This window comes from Vigna angularis, chromosome 4, assembly GCF_016808095.1.
Source record: "Vigna angularis cultivar LongXiaoDou No.4 chromosome 4, ASM1680809v1, whole genome shotgun sequence".
Taxonomy (NCBI): Eukaryota; Viridiplantae; Streptophyta; class Magnoliopsida; order Fabales; family Fabaceae; genus Vigna; species Vigna angularis.
Genome location: NC_068973.1, coordinates 10,779,553 through 10,795,123, shown reverse-complemented (window position 1 = coordinate 10,795,123; position 15,571 = coordinate 10,779,553). Strand labels below are relative to the sequence as shown.

Below are 15,571 nucleotides of genomic sequence, written 5' to 3'. Positions count from 1 at the left end.
TGATACTTTTTATTTTTGAGATTTTATTCTTTTTATTTATTTATTTTTGTGATGAATTTTATTTAACCAGACAAAATTGGGTGTTGACAACATGATAAAAATAGTCTTTTAGTTGTATAAATATTCTTTGGATATTTTGAAGTGTGTTAGTGTAGCTACACATAAGTTGAGCTTATTGAGGGAGCTTAGGAACCCTTTAGGGTTCAAATTTTGTCCTCTCTCTTCTCTCTTGTTCTCCACACCCTATATTCTTTTATTTTCATGTTATTTCAATATTTCATGGAGTGTTAAGCCTCTAGATTGATTCAACTATAATTTCTTAACTGGATTCTGCGGCGGTTAAATGAATAAATTTGTTTGTTCTTTTGATTCTTGTGCTGATTCATTTTTATCTATGTCTTCTTAATCAAGTAAAAATAATGATTTTTACATTATAGCAAGTAAACATGATATTAAATCTACATAACATATCAATCATATAGGTCAAAGAGTTTTTAATTTTAATTGAGACTTTACTTTGATTAAATTTAGAAACTTTCATGTGATTGAATGAGTTTTTGCTACCAATTGAGAATGTACTTTGATTAGTGGTCGAAACATTAACAACAATTAATCAAGAATGTACTTCGGTTAATTAGTTTTTTACTTTATATAAGAGGTAAAAAAATAAACATGGTTAGGCATAGTAATATTTAATTGTGAATGTAGTTTGGTTAAATTTAGTATGACTAATTTATAAAGTTTTTGCTTTTAATACTTTGATTAATAGTGAGAACGCCAACAATTTAATTGAGAATTTACTTTGATTAATTTGAATATTGAATATTTAAGACAATAGTTAATTGAAAAATAATTTTTAGATAACCAATAATGAATCCTATTTTAAAAGAATACTGAAATCAACCTATTTTCTTTATAATTGTTTTTATCTTTTGAAATTTTATTATAAATTTATTTTTTTCTATCTTTGTTATTTTGTTTTTGAATCTTTTATTAATTTTTATATTTATTATTTTTATTTTACTATATTTCTGTTATATAGTTTTTATAAGAATTAATTTGTTAAGAATAAATTTCGTATTTAGAGTTTAATTTACCTTTCTATTTTGTTCGATGAAACATCACAAAATTCTCATTGAAATTCAACTGAACAAGAAATTAAATTCATTAAATATTTGAGTAAGACTAATTCAAAAAATTAGTAATTTTTATATCAAATGAATTTTTTCGTAAAATCTTAAATGCGAAACACCCTAATTAAATTAAAAAACTAATATTTATTTATAAAAAAATCACACTTTTAAATAATAAGCAAAATAACGATTGAAAATAAACCATCCAAACACAACTATTAAGTTTTTAAAATAACTTAACATCTAGTTTTTTTTTTTTTAAACTTGTGTTTTAGAATTTTAGAATTCTTTAAATTCTTTCTAGTTCTTTGAACAGTTTGATAAACTTTTCAGATTAAGAAAATCTAAACGAGATTTTGTTGGAGAAAACTTTGTTTATCAACTTTTATTAACTATTGTGAATTTGAATATTTATAATTTACTTTAAGCACATTTAGACTAAACGTTTATTTTAACTCCTATTAACTATTAGAAAATTGAATATTTATAAGTTATCTTAAGTACATTGAATTTACGATTAGACGTTTATTTTAACTATTTGAAGTCGATTTAGGATCAGACAATTGTTTTATGAATTAAATTCATAATTTTAATGTTAATTAGATGCTGTTGATTAATTTCTATTAACTATTTGAAATTTAAATATTTATAAATTTATATAAGAATTATTTTCTGATTACAAATAATTTTATAATTGGACAATACATAATAAGCTAAGAAAAATAATTAGAAAAATTAATCATTCCCTTTTATAGATTTGATTTCCCATAATTATTTCTAAAACTAAAATTGAAAATAAAATTTGAACATTAATAGTCCTTATAATGATATGGTTTACTGTATTTAAAACGAGCTGATCCATCATACCCTGTAACGATATGACTGACATCGGAATTTAACATACAACCATGTCATTAAATGCACTCGCCACTGTACAATTATCAGAACATAATCTCATGTTAAGATAATATTTTCTAATCTCTTACATTAAAATTTAGCTGAAACAGTTTTTGTTTTCAATTTTCAGAAACTAAAATACAATAACAATTTAGCCCTAGCTGCAATCCAATAGAACCAAGCAGTCATTTTAATTACAATTAGTTTTCTGAATTTGTACAGGGTAAACATATAAAACAAAGTGAGTCAAAGAGATTAAAAAATTATTATTTTGCCTCAACGGGAATACTCTTTATTTAGCATAATTTGCCTCTTCTCTCAAAGAAGAAAGTTTAAGGCAAGAAAGGAAGTCTTCCTCCCTTCTCTACGACATTTTCTACATCCTTCTTTGCAATCACCATCAACAGCCCTGTGCAAAAAACAATTTTTATCCTGGAATGATTTAAAAAGACATAATTTACAATATAATTTCACCAAACCCTCCATTAAAATCACCAAATTATGCAATTTGTAACAATCTAATGTATTATCCAACCAAGTGAAAGTCTAGAGGCAGTTGACAATCAAATATATAATTGCAAGATGGATGCTTTGGTAAGAGCCTGTCTGTATTTAATTAAGAACCACTTCGAAGTAAGCTTCCCTCATATATGTTCATTAAACTTCCCTCACAAACTAAAACTAATGTATAAGCCTCAACTTTGTATGAGTTGAGGTGTTTGAGTTAATTTTAAATCCAGGCACAAATTTAATCAACCTTTCTCTTTAATTTTTATTTTCTTCACACTTTAAACACTTGTTGAAAGATTTAACCACACTAGTCAGAGGTGTGTGCTTATTACAAGTAATGGAAGGGAAAGGAAGTTCACGTTACAGGTTCTAAAGGAGGAGGGGTCTTCGATTAAAAACAAGACCAAGCATTTGGAGTATGACTTGATATCAAGATTAAGGCCTGTTATGCATAATACCAATATTAAGGTGAGTGTTTATAAGAGAACGAAACCAATATAATAACAGACAAAAACATTGGATTAAGGTAAGTGAAGTAACCGTGTACTATAAAGCAAAAATTTTAGTACATTGACGAGAGTTTCAAGCACATGCACCTTAGATTTTTGGCTAGAAGGAAACCGAAGAAACTTGCCAAATGTGCAGTACAGTTGGACAAAACAGCCCGAGCCTAGGTATTGGGTTGAGGAGGAGCAGCTAGGCCTACAGAGTTTGGCCTCTCCATGGCTCCAATCTTTCACTGTAGGAGTTTAGGTTCTTCCATATAGAAGCATTAATTTTTATTATTATTTAGTGACACAGGCTTTAGCTCATAAACAGAAAATCATTTGCCAGAGACAAGAATCCTAGGTATGAATTTCAGATAAATCGAGTTTGGTCAAATTCTTTTTCATTTGCCATATTTGCATGAATTTTGCCATTTGAATTTTGAAACGAAAACAGCTACTAAAAAGGAATGACATGTGCATAATGAGGAAAAGAAACTGAAGATGTTGGTCCTCATAGTTTATACATTTACATATAAACACAACCAATCCAGTGAATTCACAAATCACTCTACAGATATCTGTTTTCTCATTTCTGTGTACTAAAGCAGACACTAGACAGCGAGTATAATTATGTACACACTAGTATCCAACCCAAAATTCACCTAAACCCTGATTACATACAGATTGTAATATAACGCCCATCAATAGCCAATATTAAAAACTAAAATGAAATAAAACAGAATAAGTTTGAGATTGCCAGTTTACCACCTCCATGATTTACACCCAGCAACACCATGTAAACTCGTTTCCTATTCATCCTTTTCACCATATTTTCCTACAAAACCTAAACCAACAAATAATGTGGAAAAACTAAACCAGAAAGAAATCAAAACCTAAAACGTGGTCGTGTTGAGGATGTTGTGGTTCCTGCCAGCACCAAGTCGGTAACGATTCCGCGTCAACCCGACCGTGTCGTAAAATTCGTCACTTTCATCATCACCTCCATCGCCCACAGTTCTCAACATGTGCAACACCTTCCTGGCCTTCTCCCTGGCCCTCTCTGTTCCCGTTTTTTCAACCTCCTTCAAAACCTCCACAACCCTCGCGTCCTTCGCCAACCCTTTGAACCTCAAGCTCCTATGACTCAGCGCAAACAGCGCTGCCACGCAATTCTCCCGAATCGCCTCTGAGTCCAACTCGTTCGTCCTCAACAGCCCCACCAGACACTCCACCGCGTTCGCGTCCAGCATAGCCGTGCGCCCCTCCGTGCACATCGCCAGGTTGCAAAGAATCAGCAGCACTTGGCTCGCCAAATTCCCCGCCACCACCATGGACAAAAGCGTCGGTACCACCCCGAGTTTCACCAGCTTCACTCGGTTACTCTGAACCAGGCTCAGATGATACAACGCGAGCGCCGAGTCATGCCGAGTCCTATCGGACTCGGCACGCAGCGAGTGTATCAGCGGCTGCAACGCGCCGAGAACGCCAATGGCCATTTTATTATCATCATCCAAGGCTAAACTGAAAAGCGCGCCCGCAGCGTGCTCCTGCGACTCATCCAATCCCCCCTTCAAAACATCGATTAAAAACGGTACAAACCCCGACCTCACTATCTTCACCTTGTTCTGCTTCTCCAGCGAGAGGTTGACCAGAGACGCCACTGCGTTGACCTGAACAACGCCGTATCGCGAAGCGATCAAACCGCGCAGCGCCAGTAGCACCCGCGGCGTGCAGAGCAAGAGCCTAGCCTCCACTTTGCTCCTCGTGATCTTCCTCAGCGCGATTACGCCTTCCTCTTTCTCAAACACCTCGCTGCTCTTCAATTTCTTCAATATTCTTTCCTCTTCCTCCGAAACCGGCGCGCCAGGGTTTTCAATTTCAATCTCGCAGGAGGAGGAGGAGGAGAAGCAGGTTGGACGAACAGTAAACGGTAACGGCGTTCCCGGACTGGGCAGAATGATGACCGACTCCTCGGAGGAGGATCCCGAGTTGAAGTGGTTGACTCGGGGGCTTAACTCAGTGGCGGCGTGGGAGAAAATGACGGGAGGGTTATCCGGGACCGCGTTGAGAAGCTCCGTTTCGGAAACCCTAATTCGTTCTTGTCGTTCTTCCTGTTGATTTTGTCCCACCGAAAGAAGCATTGCCTGCCTGACGCGGCCCCCGAGGGAGGCGTAATCGGGTGCGCGCGGGTGTTGGCTGCGTGATTTATCGCACCAATTGAGGATTGTGGTTTTGAGGGCTAAGTTAGGGATTACCGTTGAGAAATCGGGCCGGGTGCCGTCTTCTTGTTTGGGGGAGAAGTTGAGGTCCTTACAGACTTGAACGGCGAGACGTTCAAAGGTTTGACCCGAAGCGACGACAACCGGGTCGAACATTAAGGAGCCGGAAATGGGGCACGTAAATTCCTTGGGAGGGAGCTTGGGGTCGAGCTTGGAGGATTGGGAAGAGGAGCGGTGGAAGGAGATTTTCCATCTGTGCTTCCCATTGCCACCCATGTAGTTCGGCAGTGGATTTCTTTATTGTTGTTGGTTGGGATTTTTATAATGAAAGAAGTTCTGGTGTGCGAAGTTGTTGCGCATGCTGTTAGACTGGATCTCGGAATCTCTCTTCACTTATCTATCTCTTCTGCTAATTTCCATTCACTGACTCGGTCTTCCAAACACTCTGAACAACCGTTGCGGTAATCTCAGAATTATGAAATTCTTACTATATCCTCGAGGGTACTTATGGAATTTAATAACTTTTTCATGTCTCACTTTATCCAAAGTTACACTATTAATTATTTTGTCCACCAGAATTCTGAAAGTGAAAAGGTATTATTAATTAACAACAAGAAGTAAAGTAATTTAATTACTGAGACCCAGTATTTTTCTTAATAAGACTATTATTTTTGTTTTCTTTCCATTTTGTGGGGGCGAGGAAATAGTCCCTATCTGTCTTTCACATCTACCTGATGTAGAGCTTCATATTAGTCAACTCACCCAAACTCAGCCGGGTAGGAAGATTATTCTTTCATAGTCTTCTAAAGGATAATTTTGTCTTTTCAATTTTAATTCTATATATATTATCTCTTGTTAGATATAATTTATTATTTACTCACAAACAACTTCCTAAACTTTATGAATTAATCATAAGTTGACCATAACAGATATAATTTACAATTAAAATAATCTTTCAACATTATAAATAAATACAAGACAAAGCAGTTTTTATCTATTTATATTTTCTTAACTTAATTAATTCTCTTTCATTTTCTTTTGTTTCTGTCCGTTTTCTCTATAAAGTCAAACACAATAAAAGACAATATTCAAAGTAATGACCTAATCACAATTCTCGTTCTTTCATAAATTAAATTATCGCTTACTATTATTAAAGAAACCATCTCCATTTATTTTACCACATATTTTTCGAAGAAGTAATAATCCGTAAATATGCCATTTTTTTAACACATCTCTTGTAGTTATAATTGAGAGTAACAAATTCAATAAGAATAGGTGAATCAAACCTATTTTATAAATATTTAAAGTATATGATTATATATTATAGTTTATTAGAGTAATGTTATGTTAGCTTGAAGAGATGTATTAGAACGATAGAAGGATTTGTTGTGATTAATTAACTTATTCGTATTCAGGACAATCGATTTGTGGATCAGTTGAAAAGTTCATCTTAATAGAAGAGATTTGTGAATCAAATACAAGTCTTTAGTGTATTGTCTTTTTGGTGAATGGTCGTGTATAATTCTTATTTTTTATCTGTAAAATGCATTGTTTTTTTTTCTATGTCAATACATCTCATGACTATTATATGTATATGTTTCTGCGGTGTCAATGCCAAATATAATTAATAATTTTTTATTATTATTTCAAACTATTCATGAACAACTATTTACAAAAAAAAATTAACTAATCCAAAAATTATTTTAGATTATTATTAATAATAAAGACAATTTTATAATATTTCATTTTTATTTATTTATTACATTAATAAAATCATTCACAAATTTCAATTTCAAATTCATTTATCTTTATTTCTAAATCCTTTAAAGAAATAATATAAATTTTACTTTCTAATTCATCTAAATCCATCAATTCATCTCTCAAATCTATCTTCTTAAAAGAAACACTGAAGAAGTTAGAAAAAGAATACAAGTAGATAATTAGATGAATATGTAGGAAATGAGTGTATTTAAGTTTTTTTGGACATGTTTCTTGGTACAAACAAATGTGTTGCGTGTGACATACTCAAATGATTATTCAAATGGTCCTGGGGGCCCATGCTTGATGAGGAGCATTTTATGTTTTACCCTTCAAAATAATCCCAACACCCAAATGGCTCACTCTTGTTCCTATGACTTCTTAGCTGTATATTAATAGTCAGCACATTTTATAGTAAGACAAAAAAAAAGAGAGATTTTCGCTCAGGCCGCGTATGATCATATCTCACATAAATGGTTAACGAAACGGTTTCATTGGCCTCGAGCAGTGGCTACTCTGGAATCTTGATTATTGAAGCTTCTAGATAGATCAAGTAAAGGGCCGGTCAATATAGAATAAAGGAAGATTCAAAGAGAGAAATGATAAAATTTTCAAATATATTAATATAGAATCATGATGTCGTGTTAGAAAAAATAGATGACACAAAAAATAATGTAAATTAGATCAATGGGTTTACAGTTATTATTATTCATAACATATGGAGATTTTTTTTTTCTTTATGTAATAGTTGTTGAATAACCACAATGATTATAAAAAAAAGTAAAATTATAATATATTAGTAAGTGTATATAATATATTAATAAGTGTACATTTATTTTATAAATTAGATTTTAGTTTTGTGAGATTAAACTAAATTAAAATGTTATTTTTTAAAATTAATATTTTAGACTTTATCTAATTAAGGATGTTAGGTTTTATCAAGTTCTTTTTAGTTTTATGTTCGAGACCAGGTTATGATAAATATGTCACATTTAATAGAAATAAAACTAAAATTAAATTAAAGTTTGTTGTAGTAGAAAAAAAAAAACTACCCTCACTATCAATTGATTGTTTCTCAAATATCCATCAAACGATCCACTTAAGGATATATAAATAAGGGAAGAATAAATAATTTATCTTTACTTCTCACACTCCTAGAAAAGTGGGTTTAAAATCCTAACCCTCTCAACCAAAAGGCGGGTGGTAGACTAAACCACCATTTCTTTAATTTTTTAAATTATTTTAAACTATTTTAATATTTTCAATTTTATAATTTTAAAATTTGTTTATATATATATACATATAGAACTATGTATTTGTGAAATAAAAAAGCTTTTAATCTTGTATGAAAAAGATATTAAACTGGTGAGGTATAATGACTTGCATAGCTTTGTTTTCCCTTGGGAAAAGTTTGTGTGATGGAATATGCTTTACGTAAAATATGCTTTTCAAGCTTTTTATAAAGTGGAGAAGCGCCACCACGTACATACTTTGATTCTGGGGCAGAAATAGCAGCTCCTTGCTTGTGCAATTTGAAGACTCAAGGATAACTGTTAGTGCAACGTAAAAGTTAGGTGCCCTTTTAATTGAATTAGAAACTAATAATGAAGTAATCAAATTTTAATAAACTGTCTATTTAGAAGAAAAACAATGACAAGGATGGAAGTTTAGGAAAACAACAATTTATTTCTCTAGTGAAACAAAATATGTCCTTCGTATTATAGGATTTTTATTGTATAATACAATAGTAATGTTCTACCATTTTTTTATGAGACTTATTATATGCACATAATAATAATAATAATATATTTTTAATAAAAAATGTCACAATGCTCATTCCTAGTATATATTAATAAGATTTCTCGTATATAAGTTTTATATTTTTGAAATATAAATATTTATTAATTGATAAATAATATATGATTGTACTTTAGAGTAAATATCAATTTTTATAATATATTTATTCAAAATTTATTTTTTGATTATAAACTACGAAAATATAAATTCAAATAAAATTACATATATAGAGAAAATCTTTATAAACATATTGTTTTTAATTAATTTGGACAGATTGCTTCAAGATGAAAAGAAAAGTAAGGTTTTTAGAAGTCGGGTTGATAATTCCGATGGTTTATTACTTGCTCGCTGATGAGAGATTTACTTATAAAAAATTATCTAATATCGGAATCAATAACAATTTTAAAGAAATTGTAGAATATCATCATAGTCCTCCTATATATATATATATATATATATATATATATATATATATATATGTTTTTGGATCTTGAATAAAAGTTAAAATATAATTAAAAGAAATGAGATATAATTGATTATTAAGTACCTGTGAAAAATGTCTTCATTGAGTTATACCAAATATTATATATATATATATATATATATATATATATATATATATATTCAAATATATTCAAACCATTTAGATAACAAACAATTAGATATATTTTGTTATCTAAAATCGAAGATCACATACAATTAATAAAATACAAACTATTTAGGTAATAAATAAATAATTAGATATATATTGTTATCTAAAATTTAATATAACATACTATTAATAAGATAATATAATACAAATAACACCATCTTAAAAAGGTTGAGGAATCTCATCATGAATTAAAAGGGTGTGAGTTGTATCAATAAAATATTTACATTAGTACATAAACCACTTTAGACGTCCTTTATTTTGAGCTTTTTACGTTCGACCCGTGTCGGACGTCTATAAGGGTGATATTGATGGGACGTCCGACCTGTTTAGTCGGACTTCTATATAGACGTCCAACTTGTGTAGGTCGAACGTCTAAGACCCTGGAACGAGTTTGGCCTCTATAATTCATTGGACGTCTCTGTATACACTGACTGACGTCTATGGACGTCCGATGTTGCATTAACAGACGCCTAGGGGGTATTTTTAAAAAAAAATGATTTATTTTTGCAATAAAACCACACCTGAAAAGCAAAAAATTGTGTTTGACCATTGCGGAGTCTGCACACAACCTCATCCTCAGCACTTCCATTAAATGTTTTTTTCAATCTACGGTAAGGGTGATTACAAGGAAGGAATTTTCAGTGTCTTATATATACTGTCTTTTGACCATGCTTCAGTTGAAGGTAACTAGTGTTTTCTTCACAAATGGGACATGCAAAATGACCTTTTACACTATAACCGCTTAAGTTTCCATATGTTGGGAAATCATTTATAGTGCAAAACAACATTGCACACAAACGAAAAGATTCCTGAACATCAGAATCGAACACTTCAACCCCTTCTTTCCACAACATTTTCAAATCATCAATTAAAGGTTTCAAGTAAACATCAATGTAATTTCTAGGTTGTCTAGGACCCGATATCATCATGGACAACATCACATATTTTCTCTTCATGCACAACAATGGAGAAAGATTGTATATCATCAACATAACTGACCATGAACTGTGTTTGCTACTTAAGTTCCCATAAAGATTCATACCATCAGTTGCAAATGCAAGTCTTAAGTTTCTTGGATCTGCACCAAATTCTGGAAATGTCTCATCATCTTCTTCCATTGTGATGAATCAGTTGGGTGTCAAAGAAGATTATCGCACTTTCTTCCGGCAGCGTGCCATTTAAGGTTCTTTGCATCTTCTTTAACAGAGAACATATGTTTGAACCTAGGTATTATAGGCAGATACCACATCACCTTAGCAGGTGCACCATCATTACCTTCATCACTAGTGTTTTTGTCATTTTTCTTTTTAAAACGGGATAAACCACACGTTGGACAAGACTTTAGCAAAGCAAACTCCTTTATGTACAAAACACAATCATTAGGACAAACATGTATCTTTTGATATTCGAGTCCCATTGGACATAATATTTTCTTGGCCTCGTAATGATGAATGGGTAGAGTATTATTTTCTGGAAGCATCTCCTTCAACAACTCCAACAACTCTGTGAAACTTTTATCAGTCCATCCATTCCTTGCTTTTACACTAAACAACTTCAAAGTTGCAGACAAACGTGTAAAGTTGGGGCATCCTGGAAACAACGGTTGCTCTGAATCATGTTTAAGAGAATCATACAAATTAGCTCTTCCAAAATTATCTTCACCAGCATCACGTATCATGTCCTCTAAATGATCACTCATCAATTCTTCCACATAATCTGTTCCTCGTGACGTGGTAGGCTGGTCCAATACTTCTCCATGCCAAGTCCAAACGGTATAAGTTCTCATTATGCCGAACATGAATAGATGATCACACATATTGTCTAAGTCTTGGAGTGTTTGATTAAGACAACGAACACAAGGACAAAAATATGTCTCGTTCACAGACTTAGCATTTTGTTCAACATATTGCAAGAACTCTGAAACACCCTTCTCATATTCTTCACTGATGCGACGTTCATTCATCCAGCTTCGATCCATACTATGTTCGTAATATACTTCGTCAGTTTCAATTTTTTAACTCTCACAAGGTTAGGCCCTACCCATTCCGAAAAATTATTTTTCATAATTTGCTAAGACACATGCAAAGAAGTTTAACATGATAAATTTGATAAGATTTCGGCAGCATTTCGCATTGGTCTCCGAAATACACGAAATGAGAGTGGTCAGGGATGACCACAATCAAATATCCATCCGGAGAACAACACAAATAATCTGAACCGAAATTTTATCAGTCTTATCCATAAACTCTAATGTACATGTTATAGCAAATTATGAAAAATAATTTTCCCAAATTGTCAAATCGGACAATTCAAAATTTAACACAAATGATTAAAAGATTAATCGTTTGTGTTAAATTTCAAACGGGAACTAAGTTTCACAAAATTAGATACTAATAATCCAACATACCAATCATAAACACACAACAAAACTTTATCACATGCATATTCAAAAGCCAATAACATGCATACGCAAAAGTCAATAAAAGTCAATAACATGTATATATCCAAAAGCCAACAACATGCAAATCCAAAAGCTAACAACATGCAAATTCGAAAGTTAATAACATGCATATTCGAAATATCCAAATGCTAAAAACATGCATACCAAAAAGGCAATAACATGCATAGACAAAAACTTTTAAACAAGAATGCTAACCTTCTTAACCGATTACAAACGTAGTGGAGGATTTGGAGGAGTGGAAAACTCAAAAAAACGCTGCCCAAAACGCAAGAAATCACCGCCAAGGAAAAGAGCAAAAATGCACAAAAACACAGCGAAACCTCATTTTAATCGGTTCAAATGGAAAATAATCCATCAAAGACTAATTTAATCGGAGTAAAAGTAAGTTTAAACGGTCCAAAAGACGAAAAACGTACCTGAAAATCCATTTGACGTCGGGCCGAAAGACGATGAATAGTGCGCGTAACTGCCCCGAGTTCGCGCAAAGTGTAATAAAACACCTTAGACGTCGGGGCCCTCTCCCATTTGACGTCTATAGAGACATCAGACGTCCAACTTATGGGGCCCGAACGTCTATGTCTATTTAAAATTTAATTTTGGCGGAGGCTATATACGTCCAATATATGGGGCCTGGACGTCTATAGGGACATCAGACGTCCGACATAGGGGCCCGGACGTCTAAAGCAATGGAACAGGGCAACTTTTCACCTACTTGTCAGGTAATCAGACGTCCGACATGGGGGCCCAAACGTCTATAGGGACCTCAGACGTCCGACATAGGGGCCCGGACGTCTAAAGCAATGGATCAGGGCAACTTTTCAGCTACCTGTCAAGTCGTTAGGCGTCCGACATTGGGGCTTAAACTTCTATAGAGACCTCAAACGTCCGACATGGGGGTCCGGACGTCTAAAACAATGGATCAGGGCAACTTTTCAGCTACCTGTCAGGTCATTAGGCGTTCGACATTGGGGTCGGACATCTATAGAGACATCAGTAGTCGGGGACCAGCCAGGTCAGACGTCTAAAGGGTGATGTTAAAGACCGTTTATGCACTAGTGTTATTCTTACGTTCAACCACCATATTTTGTTAAGATATATAAACATAGGAAGTTTGATGAAAAATAACATGAGAAACAAAAATTTGTTAAACGAATCTGAAAGATATTCACGACCATGTAAACAAAACTAATCACTAAAACAAAACTACCACATAATGAAAACTGTAAATGAGGTAATCAAATTTTAATAACTATCTAAAGTACATTGATGAAGTTATCAAATTTTAACAACTAGCCATAATAAGTGTTTTTAAAAGAAAAATAATATAATTTAAGATGAGAGTTTCAAAAAACAACAATTTATTTCTTTAACAAAACAAAACATGTCCATAATATTATAGGACTTTTATTATCTAATACAATAGTAATGTTCTACCATTTTTCCTCTGTTTGACTTATATTATATGTATACTAAAAGATAGAATCAAATCTTCATTAGTGTTTCCTTTGTGCTATCTTCAATCCTTTGGTATCTTGAATGGAGGAGTTTTAAGAGGAGGAGTAGCATAAGGACCCTCAAGAAGTCCTTGTGCTACAGATCTATAACCTGCTTCAGTGAAATGAAATCCATCCCAATTTATGTGTTTTACAGGTGCTTCACAAACTACTGAATCACCAAATCCACAAATTTCATTAAGATTGTATCTTCCACCCTTTCCACAACATGCTTTGAAGGTGTCAGGTTTACCCTTAAAGCCTGCATTACATAAATTAATAGCAAAATTATAGCAACAACCTTGTATAACTATTTATTATTCATCTAAAGAAAAGGAAAATCAAAGCACAACATACCATATTGTTCTGGTTTTTCATATAAACGTCTAGCTGCACTATAATAATTAAAATATATTATGTTAACATGAGGGTTCTTGTGTCTCAATTCGTCTATAGCCGTTTTGAGTTGGTCATTATAGTACTTGATGGCAGCATTGTAATTTCTCAAACACCCAAATTCGTCATAATCTTCTTTTTTATCACTATTCACCTCATTCAAAACATAAGTATTACACCCAATTGGAAAGTTGCCTGGAACCACTAGTTCAACAGCTCCTTCTGCAATTAGTGTCTACATAATAAAAACAGAAACCAAAGTCAAGTTACTATAATCAATCACATTTCAAATGAAGTTTGATTAAACTATTGTAACTAATTTAAGATATATTTGATACAACTTACAGAAGTCATATTTGTAATCGCTTGAATAATATGTGGAACAAACTCTCGAATTTCTGTAAGATTTTTATGTGGGATAATTGCATTAATGTCATTCCCACCAATCTCACCAACTAGAACCAATGAGTTCTTAAAGAAATTAGCACAGTCTGTCATAGAAGGAAATAAAATTGTTAGTAATTATATGGAGAAACAATGTAAACTTTATGAAAGGAGATATGATCAAACCTTCTTTGCCTGTACAAAGCGAGGGTTTGATCTTATGAAACCAATCAAGTTGAGTATTTAATGCATAAGCAGCTGCTGGTACATCGAGTCCTCTTTTATCAAAAAAGCTTTTATCAAGTGCAGTTGCACCACAAAATGCAAAATTTACTCCTTGCTTAACATGTTGTCCTTTCGTTAAATTTAGATAAGCTGGCAAGAACGGTAACCCATATGCTTTGACTAAAATGAAAATGATCATATGTTAGTAAGAATGTGTCTGACTGGTAACATATATTATGTGATATGATTTCTTGTGCATGAATTTCATTGAAGTCATCTTTTGAATAGAAAAGAGGGTATAAGTACCTATAAAATCTATTATCAATCTTCCATTTGACATACGTCCTGCAGGATGTTTAAAATATGTTGAACCGTATGGACTATTAGCACTAAATGGTTGCTTAGTTGCAGAATTTCCTGTATCACTTAAAGAGTCACCAAAATTTATAATGGTTCTATAGGGAAATTGATTGTTTGATGAAACAACATTTTCAACCAAACTACAAGCAACAATTATGCTAAAGAGAATCAAACTCTTCATAATTTTATTTTAAGCTAAGGATAAGAAAATTTGGATGTAATTGTGTGTGTTTAGAGATTGGAATGTTGAGTTATATATAGTGTTGCATCAACCACTTGTTTTTTTTGTGTGATATATTTGTCATTTCTATTTTGGTAATAGTTATAATTCGTATAGTTCTTAATATGTCAATTAATCAACACGTACATGAGTTTGTGTCTTCATTTTATTTTTGGTTGTTGTTTTGACTTTTTCTATAGTTATCATCCACACAATTAAATCTCTACAATATTATCTATGGTTTCATATATAAATTGTAAAAACTTTCTACATATACAATGTTTTCATTCTATACTAAATTATTCTTAGTGATTTTATTTCAAATTAATAATAATAATTGCAATACATTTTCTATATAAAAAAAAATATCACAAGGTGTGTAATAACTGACACACTCCTAATATATATTAATAAGCTTTATCGTATATAATTTTTATATTTTTGAAATATAAATATTCATTAAACAATGACTTATATATTATAGTTCTCTAAAGTAAATATGAATTTTTATTATATATTTATTCAAAATTTTATTATAAACTCTAAAAATATAATAAATAAAGCAAGATATATGAATA

The 15,571-nt window shown here is 32.2% G+C and overlaps 2 protein-coding genes across 6 annotated transcripts; both read right to left on the bottom strand.

Moving 5' to 3' along the window:
• Positions 1-2,285: 2,285 nt before the first annotated feature.
• On the bottom strand, positions 2,286-5,828 carry LOC108332136 (U-box domain-containing protein 38). Of its 5 annotated transcripts, XR_008248511.1 has the most exons (4): positions 3,922-5,828; positions 3,137-3,296; positions 2,905-2,982; positions 2,286-2,439 (listed from the first exon to the last, which is right to left on the bottom strand). XR_008248511.1 is itself a non-coding variant. In XM_017567282.2 (2 exons), exon 1 carries the CDS (start codon positions 5,521-5,523, stop codon positions 3,922-3,924), a length of 1,602 nt encoding a protein of 533 aa, XP_017422771.1. In that variant the 5' UTR covers positions 5,524-5,828; the 3' UTR covers positions 2,286-2,462. The 5 variants fall into 5 exon arrangements, 2 of the variants coding, with proteins under 2 accessions (XP_017422771.1, XP_017422770.1); XR_008248512.1 differs by lacking the exon at positions 2,905-2,982; XR_008248510.1 differs by lacking the exon at positions 2,286-2,439 and having other exon boundaries at positions 2,481-2,982.
• A 7,528-nt stretch (positions 5,829-13,356) lies between these two features.
• Positions 13,357-14,954, bottom strand: LOC108330216 (GDSL esterase/lipase At1g28590). The gene is made up of 5 exons (XM_017564716.2): positions 14,720-14,954; positions 14,375-14,593; positions 14,150-14,295; positions 13,766-14,039; positions 13,357-13,670 (listed from the first exon to the last, which is right to left on the bottom strand). The coding sequence occupies exons 1-5, from the start codon at positions 14,952-14,954 to the stop codon at positions 13,432-13,434; spliced, it is 1,113 nt and encodes a 370-aa protein (XP_017420205.1). The 3' UTR covers positions 13,357-13,431.
• Positions 14,955-15,571: the final 617 nt, after the last annotated feature.